This window comes from Budorcas taxicolor, chromosome 12, assembly GCF_023091745.1.
Source record: "Budorcas taxicolor isolate Tak-1 chromosome 12, Takin1.1, whole genome shotgun sequence".
Taxonomy (NCBI): Eukaryota; Metazoa; Chordata; class Mammalia; order Artiodactyla; family Bovidae; genus Budorcas; species Budorcas taxicolor.
The window spans coordinates 13261628-13281304 of record NC_068921.1 but is presented as its reverse complement, the minus strand read 5'-3'; the positions used below and the strand labels follow the sequence as shown (position 1 = coordinate 13281304).

The 19677-nt window shown below is 39.9% G+C and overlaps 1 protein-coding gene across 1 annotated transcript in view; it reads left to right on the top strand.

The window, feature by feature from the left end:
* EPSTI1 (epithelial stromal interaction 1) overlaps positions 1-19677 on the top strand; it is a 99726-nt gene that overhangs the window by 68210 nt on the left and 11839 nt on the right. The window contains exon 8 of the mRNA XM_052650280.1: positions 100-183. Within this exon, the coding sequence (XP_052506240.1) occupies positions 100-183 (84 nt within the window). The remainder of the gene's footprint in view (positions 1-99; positions 184-19677) is intronic.

The window sequence follows — 19677 nt, the reverse complement described above, 5'->3', positions numbered from 1 at the left end:
TATGCTCAGGTTGATCTGTTAGAACTGGACCCACGGTAGGCGTTAGACATTGTGGTGATGCTTTTTCTCGTGATTGTTTTTTTTTCCATACCATTACAGGCCAGAAGACAGGCTTATATGGATACTCTAAAGGAAGAACAAAATCAAAAATTGCAAAAGATGAAGGAAGAACAGCACCAGAAGGTATTCAAAGACCATATTAGTATTTGGTTGTGGTACTAGATAATGTTGAAGAGCTTGAGAACAGAAATATTTATATACATGAAAATCCTAAAAACAAAACAAAACACCACAGGTGTTAAAAATGGTGAGATGTGAGTATGTTTTAAGAGTATGGTGGTATGATGGTGGCTTCTGTTCAACTACTTATTGGCTCCTGCTACTTACTTAGCCTCAGAGGGCTACAGTATGTCTGCTGTAGTTGGTGCCACTGGTTCAGGGAGAAGATGATAGAACACTTGGGAACTTCTTTTTTTTTTAACTTTTTATTTTGTATTGGAGTATAGTTGATTAAAAATGTGTTAGTTTCAGGTATATAACAAAGTGATTCAGTTACATACATAAACATGTATCTATACTTTTTCAAATTCTTTTCCCAGTTAGGTTGTTGCAGAATATTAAGTGGGATTCCAGGACACTTGGGAACTTCTGGTCTACAAAATATAACAAATGCTGCTGCCATTTTTTAAATTAAAGATATATGATATTGCAAATAATGTCCAGAGACCACTATAATGCATAATGGAACAAAAGCAGGCACACAAAATCGTGACACTGGCTTCAATGTTCATCTAAAAATACCCAAAGAATGAAACAATGCACTTGACACATATACAAATATGTGAGGTGTTTCAAAAAAACACAATATTCCAAATAAAATGAGCAATAGAAATTAGGGAGATGGACACTGAGAAAAGTACTTATTAGAATAGGAAATTTCTGACAGGGTAACTGAAAACAGTATTGTGACTTGATGGTCATACCTACCTTTGAGTCATAGGCTCAGAGGCTCCTCAACCAAGAATGGGAGTGATGAGAGAGATGGGAGTCAGCTCCAAGGGGCCACTTTCATTCCAGGTCCTTTAAAAAAGCAAAACAAAAAATTATTCAGCTAGTGGGAGACCATTATCTTCCCCATATTTATTTTCCAACTTTTTTCTTGCTCTATTTGTACTTAATATATCCTGTCATTTCTTCCAGGATATCCCTCAAGTCTGTTTCTTCAATTATTCAATTACCTTGAATTCTAACGCCCATTCTGATTTCCTTAATTTGGTTTGTTTTTTCCCCTTATGTCTTTGCTCTACAAGGTAACTTATAGCAATTGAGTGTGGAAATCATATTTTAACATATTCATATTATGAAATGTGTAGTGATTGTTGTTGTTAGAATTGACCTTTTGAGTGCTACCCTCCTCCCAACAGAGGTTAAGCCCTTACTTTTTCATAGTTTAATCCAACATACAATATAAGTGGTTGTCACTGAGTTGTTTTGTGCTTCAGTTCAGTTCAGTCAGTCAGTCATGTCTGACTATGACCCCACGCACTGCAGCATGCCAGGCCTCTCTGTCCATCACCAACTCCCGGAGTTCACTCAGACTCACGTCCATCGAGTCAGTGATGCCATCCAGCCATCTCATCCTCGGTCGTCCCCTTCTCCTCCTGCCCCCAATCCCTCCCAGCATCAGAGTCTTTTCCAATGAGTCAACTCTTCTCATGAGGTGGCCAGAGTACTGGAGTTTCAGCTTTAGCATCAGTTCTTCCAAAGAAATCCTAGGGCTGATCTCCTTTAGAATGGACTGGTTGGATCTCCTTGCAGTCCAAGGGACTCTCAAGAGTCTTCTCCAACACCACAGTTCAAACACATCAATTCTTCGGCACTCAGCCTTCTTAACAGTCCAATACATCACATCCATACATGACCACAGGAAAAACCATAGCCTTGACTAGACGGACCTTAGTTGGCAAAGTAATGTCTCTGCTTTTGAATATACTATCTAGGTTGGTTATAACTTTTCTTCCAAGTGTCTTTTAATTTCATGGCTGCAGTCACCATCTGCAGTGATTTTGGAGCCCCAAAAAATAAAGTCAGCCACTGCTTCCACTGTTTCCCCATCTACTTCCCATGAAGTGATGGCACCGGATGCCATGATCTTCGTTTTCTGAATGTTGAGCGTTAAGCCAACTTTTTCACTCTCCTCTTTCACTTTCATCAAGAGGCTTTTTAGTTCCTCTTCACTTTCTGCCATAAGGGTGGTGTCATCTGCATATGTGAGGTTATTGATATTTCTCCCAGCAATCTTGATTCCAGCTTGTGCTTCTTCCAGCCCAGTGTTTCTCATGATGTACTCTGCATAGAAGTTAAATAAGCAGGGTGACAATATACAGCCTCGACGGACTCCTCCTATTTGGAATATTTACCTTATTTTTGCTTCTCTCCCTTTTTGCTCAGTCTGTTGTTAAAAAATGTCCACTGGAAGCTTCCCTAGCTAGTAGAGTCTGTCACTCATTATCACTTCAGTGGTTTTGCTTAAGAAAACAAGAAGGATCATGTTCATGGTAGGGAGCCATAACACATTTGTATCATCACATCTTTTCATGTGTTTGATTTCACCTAGTAGCCCAGATGGTAAAGCATCTGCCTGTAATGCAGGAGACCTGGGTTCAGTCCCTGGGTCGGGAAGATCCCCTGGAGAAGGAAATGGCAACCCACTCCAGTATTCTTGCCTGGAGAATTCCATGGACAGAGGAGTCTGGCAAGCTACAGTCTATGAGGTCGCGAAGAGTCAGACACGACTGAGCAACTAACACACACATTCATGTGTTTACTTGTTCCCTTGATTCAACAAGTATTTAATGAACACCTACTGTAGAGAAATTGGAGAGTAGATTCTCTAGGTTAAAGTGAGGTGACCACATGTTGATCCTCCTCTGTCTGTCTCTGACTTTCACATTCTTCCATTACTCTGGTCTTTGGGGACAGTAGGTTCTTCCTTAATTTTAACTCCTCAGTATTTTACATTTGATTCAATTCCCTCTTCCAAAACTTTACTTGTAATTCCCTTGGCTTCTCTGGTGGCTCAGGTGGTAAAGAATATGCCTGCAGTGTAGGAGATATGGATTTGATCCCTGGGTTGGGAAGATCCCGTGGAGGAGGAAATAGCAACCCACTCTGGTATTCTTGTCTGGAGAATTCCATGGACTGAGGAACCTGATGGTACTATTACTACCTACAGTTCATGAGATCACAGAGAGTCAGACACAACTGACTAACACCTCCTACTTTCAGTTTTTCACCCTATCAGTTCAGTTGAGTCGCTCAGTCGTGTCTGACTCTTTGCGACCCCATGGACTGCAGCACGCCAGGCCTCCCTGTCCATCACCAACTCCCGGAGTCCACCCAAACCCATGTCCATCGGGTCGGTGATACCCTCCAACTATCTCATCCTCTGTCGTCCCCTTCTCCTCCTGCCCTCAATCTTTCCCAGAGTCAATGTCTTTTCTAATGAGTCAGCTCTTTGCATCAGGTGCTTCAGCTTCAACATCAGTCCTTCCAGTAAACATCCAGGACTGATCTCCTTTAGGATGAACTGTTTGGACTTCCTTGCAGTCCAAGGGACTCTCAAAAGTCTTCTCCAATACCACAGTTTAAAAGCATCATTTTCCCCCTACACCTTCAGTATATTTTCTGTTAACTAGTATATTTTTTGTCAGCAGGCATGCTGACTCTTGCTGTAATAAAATAAACAAGCCGACCTGCTTCTTCCTTGATTCGGCTATCCTCAGGGTTATCACCTTTTCTGCTTCTACCAAAAAAAAAAAAAAAAAAGAGAGAGGTACTATTACTATAATCACATCTTTATTGCCCACTTTGTCCTTAATGCTTTACGTTTTGGTTTACTTTCATAAACGCTCTTACTGAAACTGCTCCTAAAGATAAGATCCCTTCTGAACATTCAGTTCAGTGGTTCAGTGGTCTTTTGTGCAATCCCTGTGTCCCTGTAACTCTGACATTATCTATACCATTTAAAGCTTTTATGGCTTTTTTTTTCACTCTATTATTCTGATATTATTCTGTCTCAGAGTAATCCATCCCAGTATTCATCCACCAACCCATCTATCCATCCATCCATCTATCCATCTATTCTGTCAACAACAGGGACTGAGCTCCTATTATGTACTGAGCCTTCTGGAAGATACTGAAGTTCCAACTAGAAACAGGATAGACAAGGCCCCTTCTCTCCTAAAGTTTACTTTTTTGTGGAGGAGATGAACAATTAAAAGAAGACAAATAAAACACTGTACTTTTATTTTATAGTGAATAATCACTTGGTAGTAATTAATGCTACACAAGAAAAAATTGTATTATAACTTCAGAATGGTGTATCAAATAGTGTTGATTACCTACTTCTCTCCTAAAATCCCATTTTTTTTCCCCCCTTCATGTATTCATACTACTTAGCATGGCCTGTTTCAGGAAAGTCAGAAGAAGTCAGCCCAGGGATGCATTTGCAAATGGTCTAACTGATCATGGGAATTCTATTCTCATTGACTGTGATTGGTCCAGCCATTGATATGAGAAGTAGTTCCAACCAACATGACTTATGGGAAGCCAGCCTTTCAGTACCCGATTTTATCAATATGAAATGGACTACTCTTCTCACTTAGTGATTTTCACCTTGATGGTTCTTGGTCTTCATTTTGTCTGATCCTAATTGTTTTGCCATCCTTCTTGTTAGAACTTCTGTGGCAATTTCTTTTTCCATTACTTAATTTTAACCTCTCTGTGTCACGTGGCTTAAGTTAGATTTCTAGTAACAAAAATGGCTGATTTTTCTTTTACCTAATTTCGTAATGTCTTTTTAATATATTCTCATTTATGGTGATTGCTAGTGTATCTGCCCATTTTCTTCTACATAATTTACTTTTTATTTTTGTTTTCCATTCTTTATTTTCTTGACTCTGAATTTTCTGTACTGTTTATGTACTTTTCCTCTTTTCTCTCCTCTCCTTTCCTCCCTATCATAAGAAATTTCTTAGTGGTTTTGATTTTAATTTTGTATTACCTTTTGTTGGCCTGTTTAACCTCAAAATATGTCTTACTGTAGTTCTGAGAAATTTCTATTTTCTTTTCACATTTCTTCCCTATTATCATGCCTATTCCCTGTTTCTTGGATATGTATCAAGTAGCTTTGGAAATTCTAGCTCGACCTATCCTCTGTTTCTCTTAACCATTTGTCTTATACTTCCTGTCTGGCCTTTTCCATTGCATTCTGGGAGAAACCTTTCGCTAGATCATCTTGCTCCTGGAATCATTTCGTCATTCTGCTTATTTGGCCCCTGCACTGACTTTGTTTATTTACCAGTGTTACTGACTTACTTTTTCATAGCAGTGTTCTGCTTTATAAGTGGAATATCCTTTCTGATCTCTTCATTAATGGTAGTTATACAATCATTAACATTTTCTACTTACTATTTTAACAGTATTTTTTCCTTTCTGATGTAAGTTTTATCTCATGTAGTTTTCTCTCTCAAATGTTTCGTGATTCTTGGTTATCTCCTCATGTTTCTTTGGACACGTGAAAGTATTAGTTGCTCAGCCGTGTCTGACTCTTTGTGACCCCATGGACTGTAGCCCACCAGGCTCCTCTATCCATGGGATTCTCCAGGCAAGAAAACTGGAGTGGGTTGCCATGCCCTTTTCCAGGTGATCTTCCCAACCCAGGGACTGAACCCAGATCTCCTGCACTTGGGGCAGATTCTTTACCATCTGAGCCACTAAGGAAGCCCCTGGCCAAGTTAAGATATACAGAAGCCCATCTTCTGCATGCGGTAGCCTCTTGTTCTCCTGTGGTCAGCATGTATTGGGACACTGTCCCGCTCCTCTGAGCTCACAACCCCTCCTCCATTCTGTGTTACCCAGGGGACTATGTCGGTGTGGGCTGCTGTGTATGCCAGTGTGGGAGAGGAAGAACCCACCATCAAGCTCCTCTCAAAGCACTTCTCCAGCTGGTCATCTTTAGCTTCTCTCAGCCCTCCTTTAGAAACACAGCTAACTCAGACCCAGTTGATCCTGCATACTTGTTTCTCCATATAATTTATTTTATCCCTTTTCTACCTACAAGGAATTTAAAATGTTTCTGATAGGTTGAGTGCACTTACTGATTTTGCATGGTTATTGATTTTATATAGTCATTTGGAAAGTAAAAACAAACCAAAACATGAAAACATGCTTAAATTATTCAATGACAGAGAAAATGATTGTAGACTATGTTAGAAATTATGGTGAGAGCAGCTTACAGGGAATCCTTGCAAAGCTGTACTCAGAAAAATCACAACTTTAAATCCAGTCAGTACTCAGAACAGAAACAAATTAAAGTATCCAACCTAAGAATTTAAAACAAGAACAATAAACATTACTAAAGGAAGTAATTAGGAACAGAAATTAAAAAAAAAAACTTGAAGAAACAGCTGTTATAAAAATTCAACAGCTTCTTCTTTGATAAGGTCAACAAAATGAACAAATCTCTGGTAAGTCTAATCAAGAAAATATTAGTAAAAATGCAAATACACAACAGTATAAATGAGGGGCTAGAACCATAGTTTTAGAAAAGATTAAGTGAATAGTTTTATGAGAAAATGTAAAACTCTAAACGGACTCAAAGAATTAAAGACAAAAATGCAAATGATTTTAAAGTTTTCTGAGAATTACTTTCCCTTAACAAGCTAAATTTGTATAAATTTACAGGCAGGTTCATTAGAATTTTCAAGGAACATATTTTTTTCTTGTGTTCTACAAGTTGTTTCAGAGCAAGGAAAAAGATGAAATAATTTAGAATTAATATTCTTTAACTTTCATTCTCATGATGTCATAACCTGGTAAAGGGACACACACTCACAGATTTATAGAGATTAACATCTGAAAGAAAATTCTAGCTAATGGAATTTTTTTCTCATATCATTTACATAGACAGTTAAGTTTATTCTAGGAGTGCAAAGATGACTACCTATATATTATAACTTTTTATATCACTGCAATATGATAGTGAAAGCTGCTCAGTTGTGTCCAACTCTTTGCGACCCCATGGACTATACAGTCCATGGAATTCTCCAGGCCAGAATACTGGAGTGGGTAGCCTTTCCCTTCTCCAGGGGATCTTTCCAACCCAGAGATCAAACCCAGGTCTCCTGCATTGCACGTGGATTCTTTACCAGCTGAGCCACAAAGGAAGACCGAAATATGAGAGAAAAAGAGATCATGAGAGAAAAAGAATTCGACTACCTCTGTAGTTGCCAAAAATGGGCACTGGTAGGTTAAAATCTATCAGTTAAAAGAAAAAAAACATAGTAAGCTAATTTTTTTTCCCCCTTAACATTCATATAGTCTTTCAAACCAATAACCAACATTAATCTCAGTGGTAAAATATTAGAACAATGAACAACATAAAAGGATCTGCAACCCCTACCACCAACTAATATTTGTCCTGGAAATTCTAACCTAATGCTTTTTAGTGTTATTTGATGAAAAACTCTTTTCTAGTGAAGGGGAAGAAAGCTTCAGTATTGCATGGGACAAGGTTCAAGAATTGTTTTATTTTTATTTTTATTTTTTTAACTATTTGACATAAACTGTTTTATTTTTTTTTCAGTATTAAGTTTTTTATTTTTTTAATTTTAAAATCTTTAATTCTTACATGTGTTCCCAAACATGAACCCCCCTCCCACCTCCCTCCCCATAACATCTCTGTGGGTCATCCCCATGCACCAGCCCCAAGCATGCTGTATCCTGCGTCAGACATAGACTAGCGATTCAATTCTTACATGATAGTATACATGATAGAATTGTTTTAGCCAACTTGATAGGACAAAAATAGAAAAGGAGTTTTATCTAATTATTAGAAATAAAAGTTATTATTTATGGATGAGAGCAATCTGTACAACCCAAGAGAATCAACTAAAAATTGCTTAGAACAAATGGAATTAAATGAGTTGTATGTATGTATATATATGGGCTTCCTTTGTGGCTCAGTTGGTAAAGAATCCACCTGCAGCGTGGGAGACCTGGGTTCAATCCCTGGGTTGGGAAGATCCCCTGGAACAGGGAAAGGCCAACCCACTCTAGTATACTGACCTGGAGAATTCCATGAACTGTAAAGTCCATGGGGTCGCAAAGAGTTCGACGTGACTGAGTGACTTTCACTTCACTTCACTTCATATATATATGACACACAAATTCATGAAGCTTTCCGTATTTTTTAGGGCTTCCCTGGTAGCTCAGCTGGTAAAGAATCCACCTGCAATGTAGGAGACCCTGGTTTCATTCCTGGGTCAGGAAGATCCCCTGCAGAAAGGGACAGGCTACCTACTCTAGTATTCTTGGGCTTCCCTCATTGCTCAGATGGTAAAGAATTCGCCTGCAATGTGGGTGACCCGGGCTCAGTCCCTGGGTGGGAAGATTCCCTGGAGGAGGGCATGTCAGCTCACTCCAGTATTCTTGCCTGGAGAATCCCCCATGGACAGAGGAGCCTGGTGGGCTACAGTCCACGGGGTCACAAAGAGTTGGACATGACTGAGCAACTAAGCACAGCATAAAACATGTATGTAAGAATCAATAATGCCCTCAAATATTAGTAAACATTAATGAGAAAATAGGGGATAGAAAGATTTCATCAAAAAGCAACAATATAAAAAATTGCTCAATCCCTTAAAAAAAAAAACACACACATTCAAAACCCCCAAACCTATAAAAGCCCCAGAATACCTGAGAATTTTCCTATAATCCATTAATGTCAATTTGAATAAAGTAGGGATGGCTGATGCCCCTGAGTGGTAAAATTCAATACTGTAACAACTACAGTTCTGTCCAAATTAATGAGTGAGTTTAATGCAATTCCAGTAAAAATTTCAGTGGAATTTGAGGTAGTTTGAAAAACCATATCTACACTTCAACTGAGAGAATAATCACCAGATTAATAAACAATTTGTGTGTTTGCTGGTGTGAGGAGTATTTACATTATTAGTTATTAAAAAACATTACAGACTCCCTCGTACTGCTGATGATAAGACGGGCACCAAAGGACTCTGACAGTATCAAATCCTAAAGAGTTTCCTAAAATAAAACCCTTATATCTAAAAGGTATACATCTATTCTGAGGAAATAATCAGACACGCATGCAAGCTGTATGGATAGGATTGTTTACATTTAAAATCAGCTTAATGGGAGGTTTCAAATAATTTTTCAGTAGTAGAGAAGTCAAGGATTTTGAAGTCTGGAATACCATGCAACAGTGACTACTATGCTTCAATAATGTAAATGTGCTTCAGTTTCAGTTTCAATTCAGTTGCTCAGTCGTGTCCGACTCTTTGCGATCCCATGAATCGCAGCACGCCAGGCCTACCTGTTCATCACCATCTCCCGGAGTTCACTCAGACTCACGTCCATCGAGTCCGTGATGCCATCCAGCCATCTCATCCTCGGTCGTCCCCTTCTCCTCCTGCCCCCAATCCCTCCCAGCATCAGAGTCTTTTCCAATGAGTCAACTCTTCACATGAGGTGGCCAAAGTACTGGAGTTTCAGCTTTAGCATCATTCCTTCCAAAGAAATCCCAGGGCTGATCTCCTTCAGAATGGACTGATTGGATCTCCTTGCAGTCCAACGGACTCTCAAGAGTCTTCTCCAACACCACAGTTCAAACACATCAATTCTTCTGCGCTCAGCCTTCTTCACAGTCCCACTCTCATATCCATACATGACCACAGGAAAAACCATAGCCTTGACTAGATGGACCTTAGTCAGCAAAGTAATGTCTCTGCTTTTGAATATACTATCTAGGTTGGTCATAACTTTTCTTCCAAGGAGTAAGCACCTTTTAATTTCATGGCTGCAGTCACCATCTGCAGTGGTTTTGGAGCCCAAAAAGTAAACTCTGACACTGTTTCTACCGTTTCCCCATCTATTTCCCATGAAGTGATAGGACCGGATGCCATGATCTTCGTTTTCTGAATGTTGAGCTTTAAGCCAACTTTTCCACTCTCCTCTTTCACTTTCATCAAGAGGCTTTTTAGTTCCTCTTCACTTTCTGCCATAAGGGTGGTGTCATCTGCATATGTGAGGTTATTGATATTTCTCCCTGCAATCTTGATTCCAGCTTGTGCTTCTTCCAGTCGAGCGTTTCTCATGATGTACTCTGCATATAAGTTAAACAAGCAGGGTGACAATATACAGCCTTGACGGACTCCTTTTGCTATTTGGAACCAGTCTGTTGTTCCATGTCCAGTTCTAACTGTTGCTTCCTGACCTGCATATAGATTTCTCAAGAGGCAGGTTAGGTGGTCTGGTATGCCCATCTCTTTCAGAATTTTCCATAGTTTCTTGTGATCCACACAGTCAAATGCTTTGGCATAGTCAATAAAGCAGAAATAGATGTTTTTCTGGAGCTCTTTTGCTTTTTCCATGATCCAGCGGATGTTAGCAATTTGATCTCTGGTTCCTCTGCCTTTTCTAAAACCAGCTTGAACATCAGGGAGTTCACAGTTCACGTATTGCTGAAGCCTGGCTTGGAGAATTTTGAGCATTACTTTACTAGCATGTGAGATGAGTGCAATTGTGTGGTAGTTTGAGCATTCTTTGGCATTGCCTTTCTTTGGGATTGGAATGAAAACTGACCTTTTCCAGTCCTGTGGCCACTGCTGAGTTTTCCAAATGTGCTGGCATATTGAGTGCAGCACTTTCACAGCATCATCTTTCAGGATTTGAAATAGCTCAACTGGAATGCCATCACCTCCACTAGCTTTGTTCGTAGTGATGCTTTCTAAGGCCCACTTGACTTCACTTTCCAAGATGTCTGGCTCTAGATTAGTGATCACATCATCATGATTATCTGGGTCATGAAGATCTTTTTTTGTACAGTTCTTCCACGTATTCTTGCCACCTCTTCTTAATATCTTCTGCTTCTGTTAGGTCCATACCATTTCTGTCTTTTATCGAGCCCATCTTTGCATGAAATGTTCCCTTGGTATCTCTAATTTTCTTGAAGAGATCTCTAGTCTTTCCCATTCTGTTGTTTGCCTCTATTTCTTTGCATTGATCGCTGAGGAAGGCTTTCTTATCTCTTCTTGCTATTCTTTGGAACTCTGCATTCAGACGCTTATATCTTTCCTTTTCTCCTTTGCTTTTCGCCTCTCTTCTTTTCACAGCTATTTGTAAGGCCTCCCCAGACAGCCATTTTGTTTTTTTGCATTTCTTTTCCATGGGGATGGTCTTGATCCCTGTCTCCTGTACAATGTAATGAACCTCATTCCATAGTTCATCAGGCACTCTATCTATCAGATCTAGGCCCTTAAATCTATTTCTCACTTCCACTGTATAATCATAAGGGATTTGATTTAGGTCATGCCTGAATGGTCTAGTGGTTGTCCCTACTTTTCTTCAATTTGAGTCTGAATTTGGTAATAAGGAGTTCATGATCTGAGCCACAGTCAGCTCCCGGTCTTGTTTTTGTTGACTGTATAGAGCTTCTCCATCTTTGGCTGCATAGAATATAATCGGTCTGATTTTGGTATTGACCATCTGGTGATGTCCATGTGTAGAGTCTTCTCTTGTGTCGTTGGAAGAGGGTGTTTGCTATGACCAGTGCATTTTCTTGGCAAAACTCTATTAGCCTTTGGCCCGCTTTGTTCCATACTCCAAGGCCAAATTTGCCTGTTACTCCAGGTGTTTCTTGACTTCCTACTTTTGCATTCCAGTCTCCTGTAATGAAGAGGACATCTTTTTGGGGTGGTAGTTCTAAAAGGTCTTGTAGGTCTTCATAAAACCATTCGACTTCAGCTTCTTCAGCATTATTGGTTGGGGCATAGACTTGGATAACTGTGATACTGAATGGTTTGGCTTGGAGACAAACAGAGATCATTCTGTCGTTTTTGAGATTGCATCCAAGTACTGCATTTCAGACTCTTTTGTTGACCACGATGGCTACTCCATTTCTTCTGAGGGATTCCTGCCTGCAGTAGTAGATATAATGGTCATCTGAGTTAAATTCACCCATTCCAGTCCATTTTAGTTCGCTGATTCCTAGAATGTCGACGTTCACCCTTGCCATCTCTTGTTTGACCACTTCCAATTTGCCTTGATTCATGGACCTGACATTCCAGGTTCCTATGCAATACTGCTCTTTACAGCATTGGATCTTTTTTCTATCACCAGTCACATCCACAACTGGGTATTGTTTTTGCTTTGGCTCCATCCCTTCATTCTTCCTGGGGTTATTTCTCCACTGATCTCCAGTAGCATACTGGGCACCTAATGACCTGGGGAGTTCCTCTTTTGGTATCCTATCATTTTGCCTTTTCATACTGTTCATGGGGTTCTCAAGGCAAGAATACTGAAGTGGCTTGCCATTCCCTTCTCCAGTGGACCAGCCTTGTCAGACCTCTCCACCATGACCCACCCATCTTGGGCTGCCCCGCAGGCATGGCTTGGTTTCATTGAGTTAGACAAGGGTAAATGTGCTTACCTATGTGAAAATGAAAACAAAAAAGTGATTAGAAAATAGAGTCTGGGTGAGTTTTGAAGCCTGCCTCTTCTCTTATTGTACTTTGTATGGATTACTTTCTCTTTCTAAACGTCATCTGTTATGGATGATAGTCGTGCTGTCTACCTCATGACCCTGGAAGATTACATGAGAGCAAGCACACGGAGAGTTTAGCTTACTGCCTGGCACGTGGTAAGCCTGCACATGTGACCCGAGGTGGTGAGAGGCAGTTACAGTCTCTGTATGTATGTAAACCAAGAAATGAAGAAAATATAGTGACATGTTAAAGGAGCTTAGCTCTGGGTGGAGAATTTTTATGAGTGATTATTATATTTTTCCTCATCATTTCTGTACTTTTTACATTTTCCACCATATAAAAGCAATTTTTATGATTAAAAAACATTTTTTATAAGTTGGAAGAAATTTGATAGGAAGTATTTCTGGGTGGGAGATAGAGAACTCAATGAGTATTGTAGCTGAAAGTCCATTTCTACATATTAAATAATGACAGAATTAACAATAACTAGTAAGAGAAGGGAGCTTCCCAGGTGACACTAGTGGTAGAGAACCCGCTTGCCCCCTGAGGAGATGTAAGAGACCTGGGTTCGATCCCTGGGTCGGGAAGATCTCCTGGAGGAGGGCATGGCAACCCACTCGAGTATTCTTGCCTGGAGAATCCCATGGGCAGGGGAGCCTGGTGGGCTATGTTCCATATGATCGTAGAGTCGGACATGACTGAAGCGATTTAGCACAGCACAGTAAGAGAGGAGTACACATTATTAATGCTATTTTTTCACTCTCCTACTTTACCCATGAGTATTTACTTCCTTGGATTTGGTTGGTTTCCTCTCAATAATTTGAGTTCATTTCCACTTTTTCTCATAGCCAACATCATCTTTATTCTGGGGAAAGGCATTACTGTGGGGAGCTGCAGAACCAAGGCTCCTCTAAGCTATCTCAGCCCCAAACTCTTCTCTTGTTTTTTGTTGTTCTTTTAAACATCCAAAGGTAGGGGTTCTTGAAGTTCATGGCATCAACTCTCTCGCTTCCCCTATCCTTTTCCCCTTGTTGAGTTGAGAGAACATTCTCTCCTGGAAGAAGCATGTCTGCCCTGGTGATGATACTTTAATGTTTACATATAATGCAGTCAAGCTGACCATGTCAGAACACGCCCCACTGGAATTCAAACATGATTTTAAAATGACCCTGTCCTCGTCTCCAATTACCACAGCCTTGCTTTGGAACATGCCTTTAAACTCATCAGCTTTCTCACGCATCCAGCCTTATACACACCTGTTTGTTGTTTAGTCGAGCCTTTGGTAGAATGCACCACAGAGAAGTAATTTCTGTAACCTCTGGCAGGAAATGGTGACCCTTTTACTTCTTGCCGTTAGCTTGGTCCCCCAGCACTGCTTCATCACAGTCCTTCCTCCAGCAAGAGCAGTCCCAGCAGGACGGGCACAGACTGTGGCACTGTTTGCAGTGTTGTCCTCACTAACTAAACACTTAGTTGGTGGCTTAGTTAGTAAAGAATCCGCCTGCAATGCAGGAGACTTGGGTTCAATCCCTGGGTCGGGAAGATCCTCTGGAGAGGGGAATGGCTACTCACTCCAGTATTCTTGCCTGGGAAATTCCATGGACTGTATAGTCCATGGGGTCACAAAGAGTTGGACACAACTGGGTGACTAACACACATATCTGACTTGGCCAGTGTTTACAGGAGGTTCTGCTTTAGCGTCTCCAAAACAAGACTTTGTTTCTCAGAGGACTTAAGTAACTTCTCTCGATGGAGCTCTGCCTGAATGCAGGGAGGCAAGCAGAGCAGTGAGAAGACACATATTCTTTCCCCTGGGATGCACTTAAAATGTCGAACGTTCGGGAACATTTGCTCCTTGTCTATAGTTTGCATCCCTTCCTTCTTATTCTGCTGTCATGTTGCTTGAACTTGTGTCCAGCAATGCGTTTCTTTCTGTTTTGTGTCACAGTTGTTTCCCGGGTCTGTCTTCCTCATTATTCTGTGATTTCCTTCAGGTTGGAGGTGGGTCGTCTTTGCATCTGTACCTCAGCCTGAATCCAGGTGTCTGGAAAATGGTTAGTGCTTCACAAATATGTGTTGAGTGAGATGAGATTTGACAGCGCCTCAGATGCTGTGTGTCGTGTCCCTCCGACTTGGAGAGCATTTTTATTTTCTTAGTCTCCAAAGCTCAGTCCTTGGAACTGGAACGACTTGTTTTGTATCTGTCCAAGGAGGTGTTGCACTTCTGGGTGAGAACCACATCAACGAACCAGGAATATGCTTATAAAGCATGCAGATTCATCTGCAGTGGCTGTCAGCTCAGCAGAAGAAATTAATTAGTTGAAATTCTCCTTTGTGGCACCAAAGGCAAACCAGCCTCTCCCTAGTAAACATGCTTTGCTGCTTGTAGAATAAAAATCCTGAGCGCAGCGGAACTTGAGCACCCCCTTCTGCCACCTGGAGTCATGGTCCTGCGTGGTGGTGCCTCATCGACTCCCCTCCTGCCTCCCTCTTGCTCTGTTTTCTTCCCTCCCCTGTCCTTGCCTCTGTAACTGGACGCTCTGTGCTAGTCTCTTCCTGTCCTCTTTTTTGCCTTCCCTGACAGTTCTTGGCTTCATGATGTACTGTTTTGCTCTTCTACATTTTTGTGTATTAAAAACTAGATATCCATTGGGATTTTTAAATAAAGGAAAGCAGAAAGAAACAGAAATGGTCTCCCACACAGATATAAACCTTTCTTGATAGTCTGAGGAAGTAATGTTCACATGGTTCAAAGATTAAAACAACAAACACTACTTATGATATTAAAGGTTCCTTCGTCTGCCTACCTACCTGCCATGCTTTGAGCTCCAATGATAGTTAGAATTAACATTTTAGTATGTGTTTTACCATAAAAATGTCTAAGATATGTATACCAGCATATAAAAGTTAAAAACGGATATATGTGTATCTTTTCTATTTACATGGAACAGTACCCTCCAAACTGCTCTGAACATTACTTTTATCATTTAATGTATCTTAGAGATCTTATCATAGGCACCCCTTCTCTGCCATCTATCTAATTCTTGGGAGCTGTTGCATAATATTCCGTTGTGTGGATGATGCCATGCTTTACTGTGCCAGGTCCTTGTAAATGTGCAAGAAGTCTTTCCCTTAAACTTTTACTGTTTTAGTAATTCAGATGTGCTCCTTTTACACATCTTTGAACATTCTGCAAAGGATGTGTACATTTTACATATTTATGGTTCAGTTCCGTTCAGTCGCTCAGTCGTGTCCGACTCTTTGCCACCCCATGAATCGCAGCACGCCAGGCCTCCCTGTCCATCACCAACTCCCAGAGTTCACTCAGACTCACGTCCATCAAGTCCGTGATGCCATCTCATCCTCTGTCATCCTCTTCTCCTCCTGCCCCCAATCCCTCCCAGCATCAGAGTCTTTTCCAGTGAGTCAGCTCTTCGCATGAGGTGGCCAAAGTACTGGAGTTTCAGCTTTAGCATATTCATGGTTACTGCTTTCCAAAAACTATTTTTTTATTAACTTAGACACTCCACCAAAGTGCTGGAACGTACCTGATTCTCTATCAAACTTTCCTAGTTTTTGTCAACAGAAGAAAAACTTTATCTCATTGTTTGGATTTATATTCTTTGACTATGTGTGAAAATGATGACTATTTTAAAATTTACAGGCATTCTGTGGTTTAGCTGCCAACTTTCTCTTCCTTTGCTTGGCCCTTTTCTGTTTGGTGTCTGTGTTTTCTTTATTGGTTTATATAAGGTCTTTAGCTTCCTCCTCAGGCTTTCCCTGAGCCTCCACCTAAAATAAGAACTGAGTCACTGAGCCTCACAACAGCATGTTTAATCCTCTGCATAGGATTATCAGTTGATATTTTTCTCACTTATTCATGGTCTTCTCTTTTTTTAGAGTATAAACTCTTAAGGAACAAGGATCTCATTTGTCTTGTTATTGTAGCCCCATCACATAGATGCAAGCCTGCCTCACAATATGCACTCAGATATTGTTGAATGACTGAATGAAAGAATAACTGAATTAGCCTTTGTGTGTCATAAACATATTTTTAAGTTTTTATCCCAGTTGAAGTTCTGAATTTTGATGTAGCCAAATTTATTCATCCTTTTATTTCCTGAGTCTGTACCCTCCTCATTTCAAGTTTATAAATACACTTACCCATGCCTCCTTTGGAAACTTATATGGTTCCATCTTTTAAGTTCAAGTCCTGGGGCTCTGTAAAATTTATTTTGATATAAAAATAAAGGATCTTGCTCTGATTTTTTTCTCACAGTAGTCAGCTAGTCCATCATCATTCACTGAACTATCTCTCCTGTGAGGGTTTAGCAAAATAACTTATGGTAAGCTGTGCTTCCCTGCAGTAAGTCTTTTCCTGAACTCAATCAAATTGTTTTAATTACTGCAGTTTCATGATATGTTTTAATATTTGGGAAAGCTGGTTTTCACTCATTTCTTTTTTTCAGGAATTTTTTAATTGCTATTTGCTAATTTATCTTTAACTAGATAAATTTCAGGATCATTTTTGCCAAGGTTGAAAAAATTATCTTAAAAATTATTTTAAGGAAATATGTGGTAATACACATCTATAAAATATATGCTTCAAAGGTTTTTTAAAAACTCTTTTGTCTCATATCTAGGATTGATGTCCTAATTTAGTTTGTCCAGGGTTCATGTTATCAAACTTGGAATGGCTGGATATAGAAGTTGTTCCTTGGAGAAATGGGTTAATATAAGTGGGAAGAATTAGCATCCTTTGACAAGTGGGATTCAGGTTTGAACTTAGATTACATAGATTCTGCTAGAACTTTTGAGTGTAAATGGGCTCTACAGTTCTAGATGTGGCTGTTTATTCTTGAGTATGATTACCTAGTGACAAGTTATCCTTTATCTCCACCACCTATACTGGATGCATTTTTATAGATTAGGTACAAAAATGTCTAAGCTCTCGTCTTTATTTTGTTACTTAGGAGCCATTTATCCCTTGACAAAACGCTTAAACTGAGTCTCTGATCCTTTGTTTCCTCTTCTATAAAACAAGTGTAATAATGTTTATCCATTCATTCATCGAAAAACACTCTCTGCCTACCTTTGAGAATTGTTGTGAGGATCAAGTGACACAATTCCGGTGTAATTTTTGCTTCAGAATATTAAGGTCTGGTTAAACACTGCACTTTCACAACATTTCATTTGCTTAACTCCAGTCCCTCTCTCCCTAGGTCCCCTAAAAAGACAACAAAGGGAATGTTTTTCAAAAAGGCATAAGCCAGTGTGTAGAACAAAAGTGCAGACCAGGAGACTGTAGCAAAAAAAACGTTATCAGCACAATTTTGGAAGCTGGTAGAAAGAGCAGGAGAAGGCAGAACTCATTTTCAAGAAATGTAATACTGATATTGAAGTAGTCCTGATACAGATGTGGAGTTAGAGGCACCTGGTACCTCAGAGGGCTAGAGGTGAAAAAAGAGTGACTTGGAAATCTAGCTGAGGAGTGGTAAGACCCATAGGACTCTTCCCTCACCACAGTGAAACTTAAAGTTATCAGGCTGAAGGATGAGGATGGTGGTGTACCAGGAAGGGAAGTGGGCACTGGGATGGAGGTAGTAATAGAGATGTAAATCTCCATGGTAGGAGGCCAAATGATAATGCTATTTTTTTTTAATTAAGATACAGCAGAATATTCATGCTTTAAACAAGACAACTGACGGATGAAACCACACACAAAAACTGAACATGACTGTATGGGTGAGGGGGAAGATTGGGATTTCCTTTATTTTAATATAAGGCTAGTACTTTCACTTTTCTCTTTCATGCACTGGAGAAGGAAATGGCAACCTACTCCAGTGTTCTTGCCTGGAGAATCCCAGGGACGGGGGAGCCTGGTGGGCTGCCGTCCCGCACAGAGTCGGACATGACTGAAGCGACTTAGCAGCAGCAGCAGCAGTATAAGTAGTACTGTTGCTTGGTAGATTTTTAAACTATGCTTATACAGTGACAGAAATTAAAGTGAAAGACTTTATGCCACTGTGAAAAAGTAAGTCTCTAGCACAAGCCTCAGCATTTTATACTTGTGAAGTGACTGAATGAATACTCTAATTTTTTTCCCTTGTCATTGGTGCTCAGGAGAAATTAGAATTAAATATTGTGCTTTAGGGATTAATGTGTAGCTTATTTGGATTATCACAGTATAAGAAACCAGTCTTTACTTTGGAGGCTATACAATGTTGGAAGGCCTTAGAATAAAATTAAAATAAAATGTCAATCTGAATTCTGAACTTATTTTATACTTTTCATCATGGAAGTTTGGGGGTTAAAAAAAATACACAAGCTGCTATGTGTTTATCAAGAGGGGACTGTATTTTCTCTCTCAGTTAGTGCCGGAGTCGGAAAACCTCTTTCACTCAGGCATTAACTCATGACAGGGGCCTGATAACTTCCCTCTGCCTTTTTCGTCCTGTGACATGAGGTTGTAACTTGGTCTGCCTCAAGGTGTAGGCAGTTGAATATTGAGATTCTCTGGCAACCTAGTTGTTTGGTTTGATACTGCGAGCACAGTAACTGAATGTGGAAGTTGCTGACTCTTCCAAGAAGACAGAATGTCAGAAGCTAGAGATTTAGTTGGAGTAACATATTTGAAGCAAAGCATCCACTCCTATGTTCTGCTAGTATTGGAAATAACTAGTCAATGAGAGCTGAGTGATTATTCTCCAGGATGGAAAATGTGTTTCTAATGGAATTGCTCTACAGAATTGAGCCAAATATATATTTGTAAGCAGCTATGAATTTGTTGGGAAAAAGAAGCTCAAGAAATTACCAAGAAATAGTATTGTGTGACATTACTTGAGGAAACAAATTTGTTTTTCTTTGTAAGACACAGGTGAGTTTGGCTCACATTGCGTTTTCTCTTGTGTATGTTGTATCTAATGGTATAATAGCTTAAATATGCACATTGCCTTTTTAATCTCACAGTTTTACACTCACAGTTATTATTTGGCTAAGGCACAATTATTTTTGCTACCTAGTTAGGTAAGAAAACAATTTCACATGGAAATGGCACTTAAGTAAAAGTTTCACAAACAAAATATTGTACTAGCTAAGGTTAAATATGTAA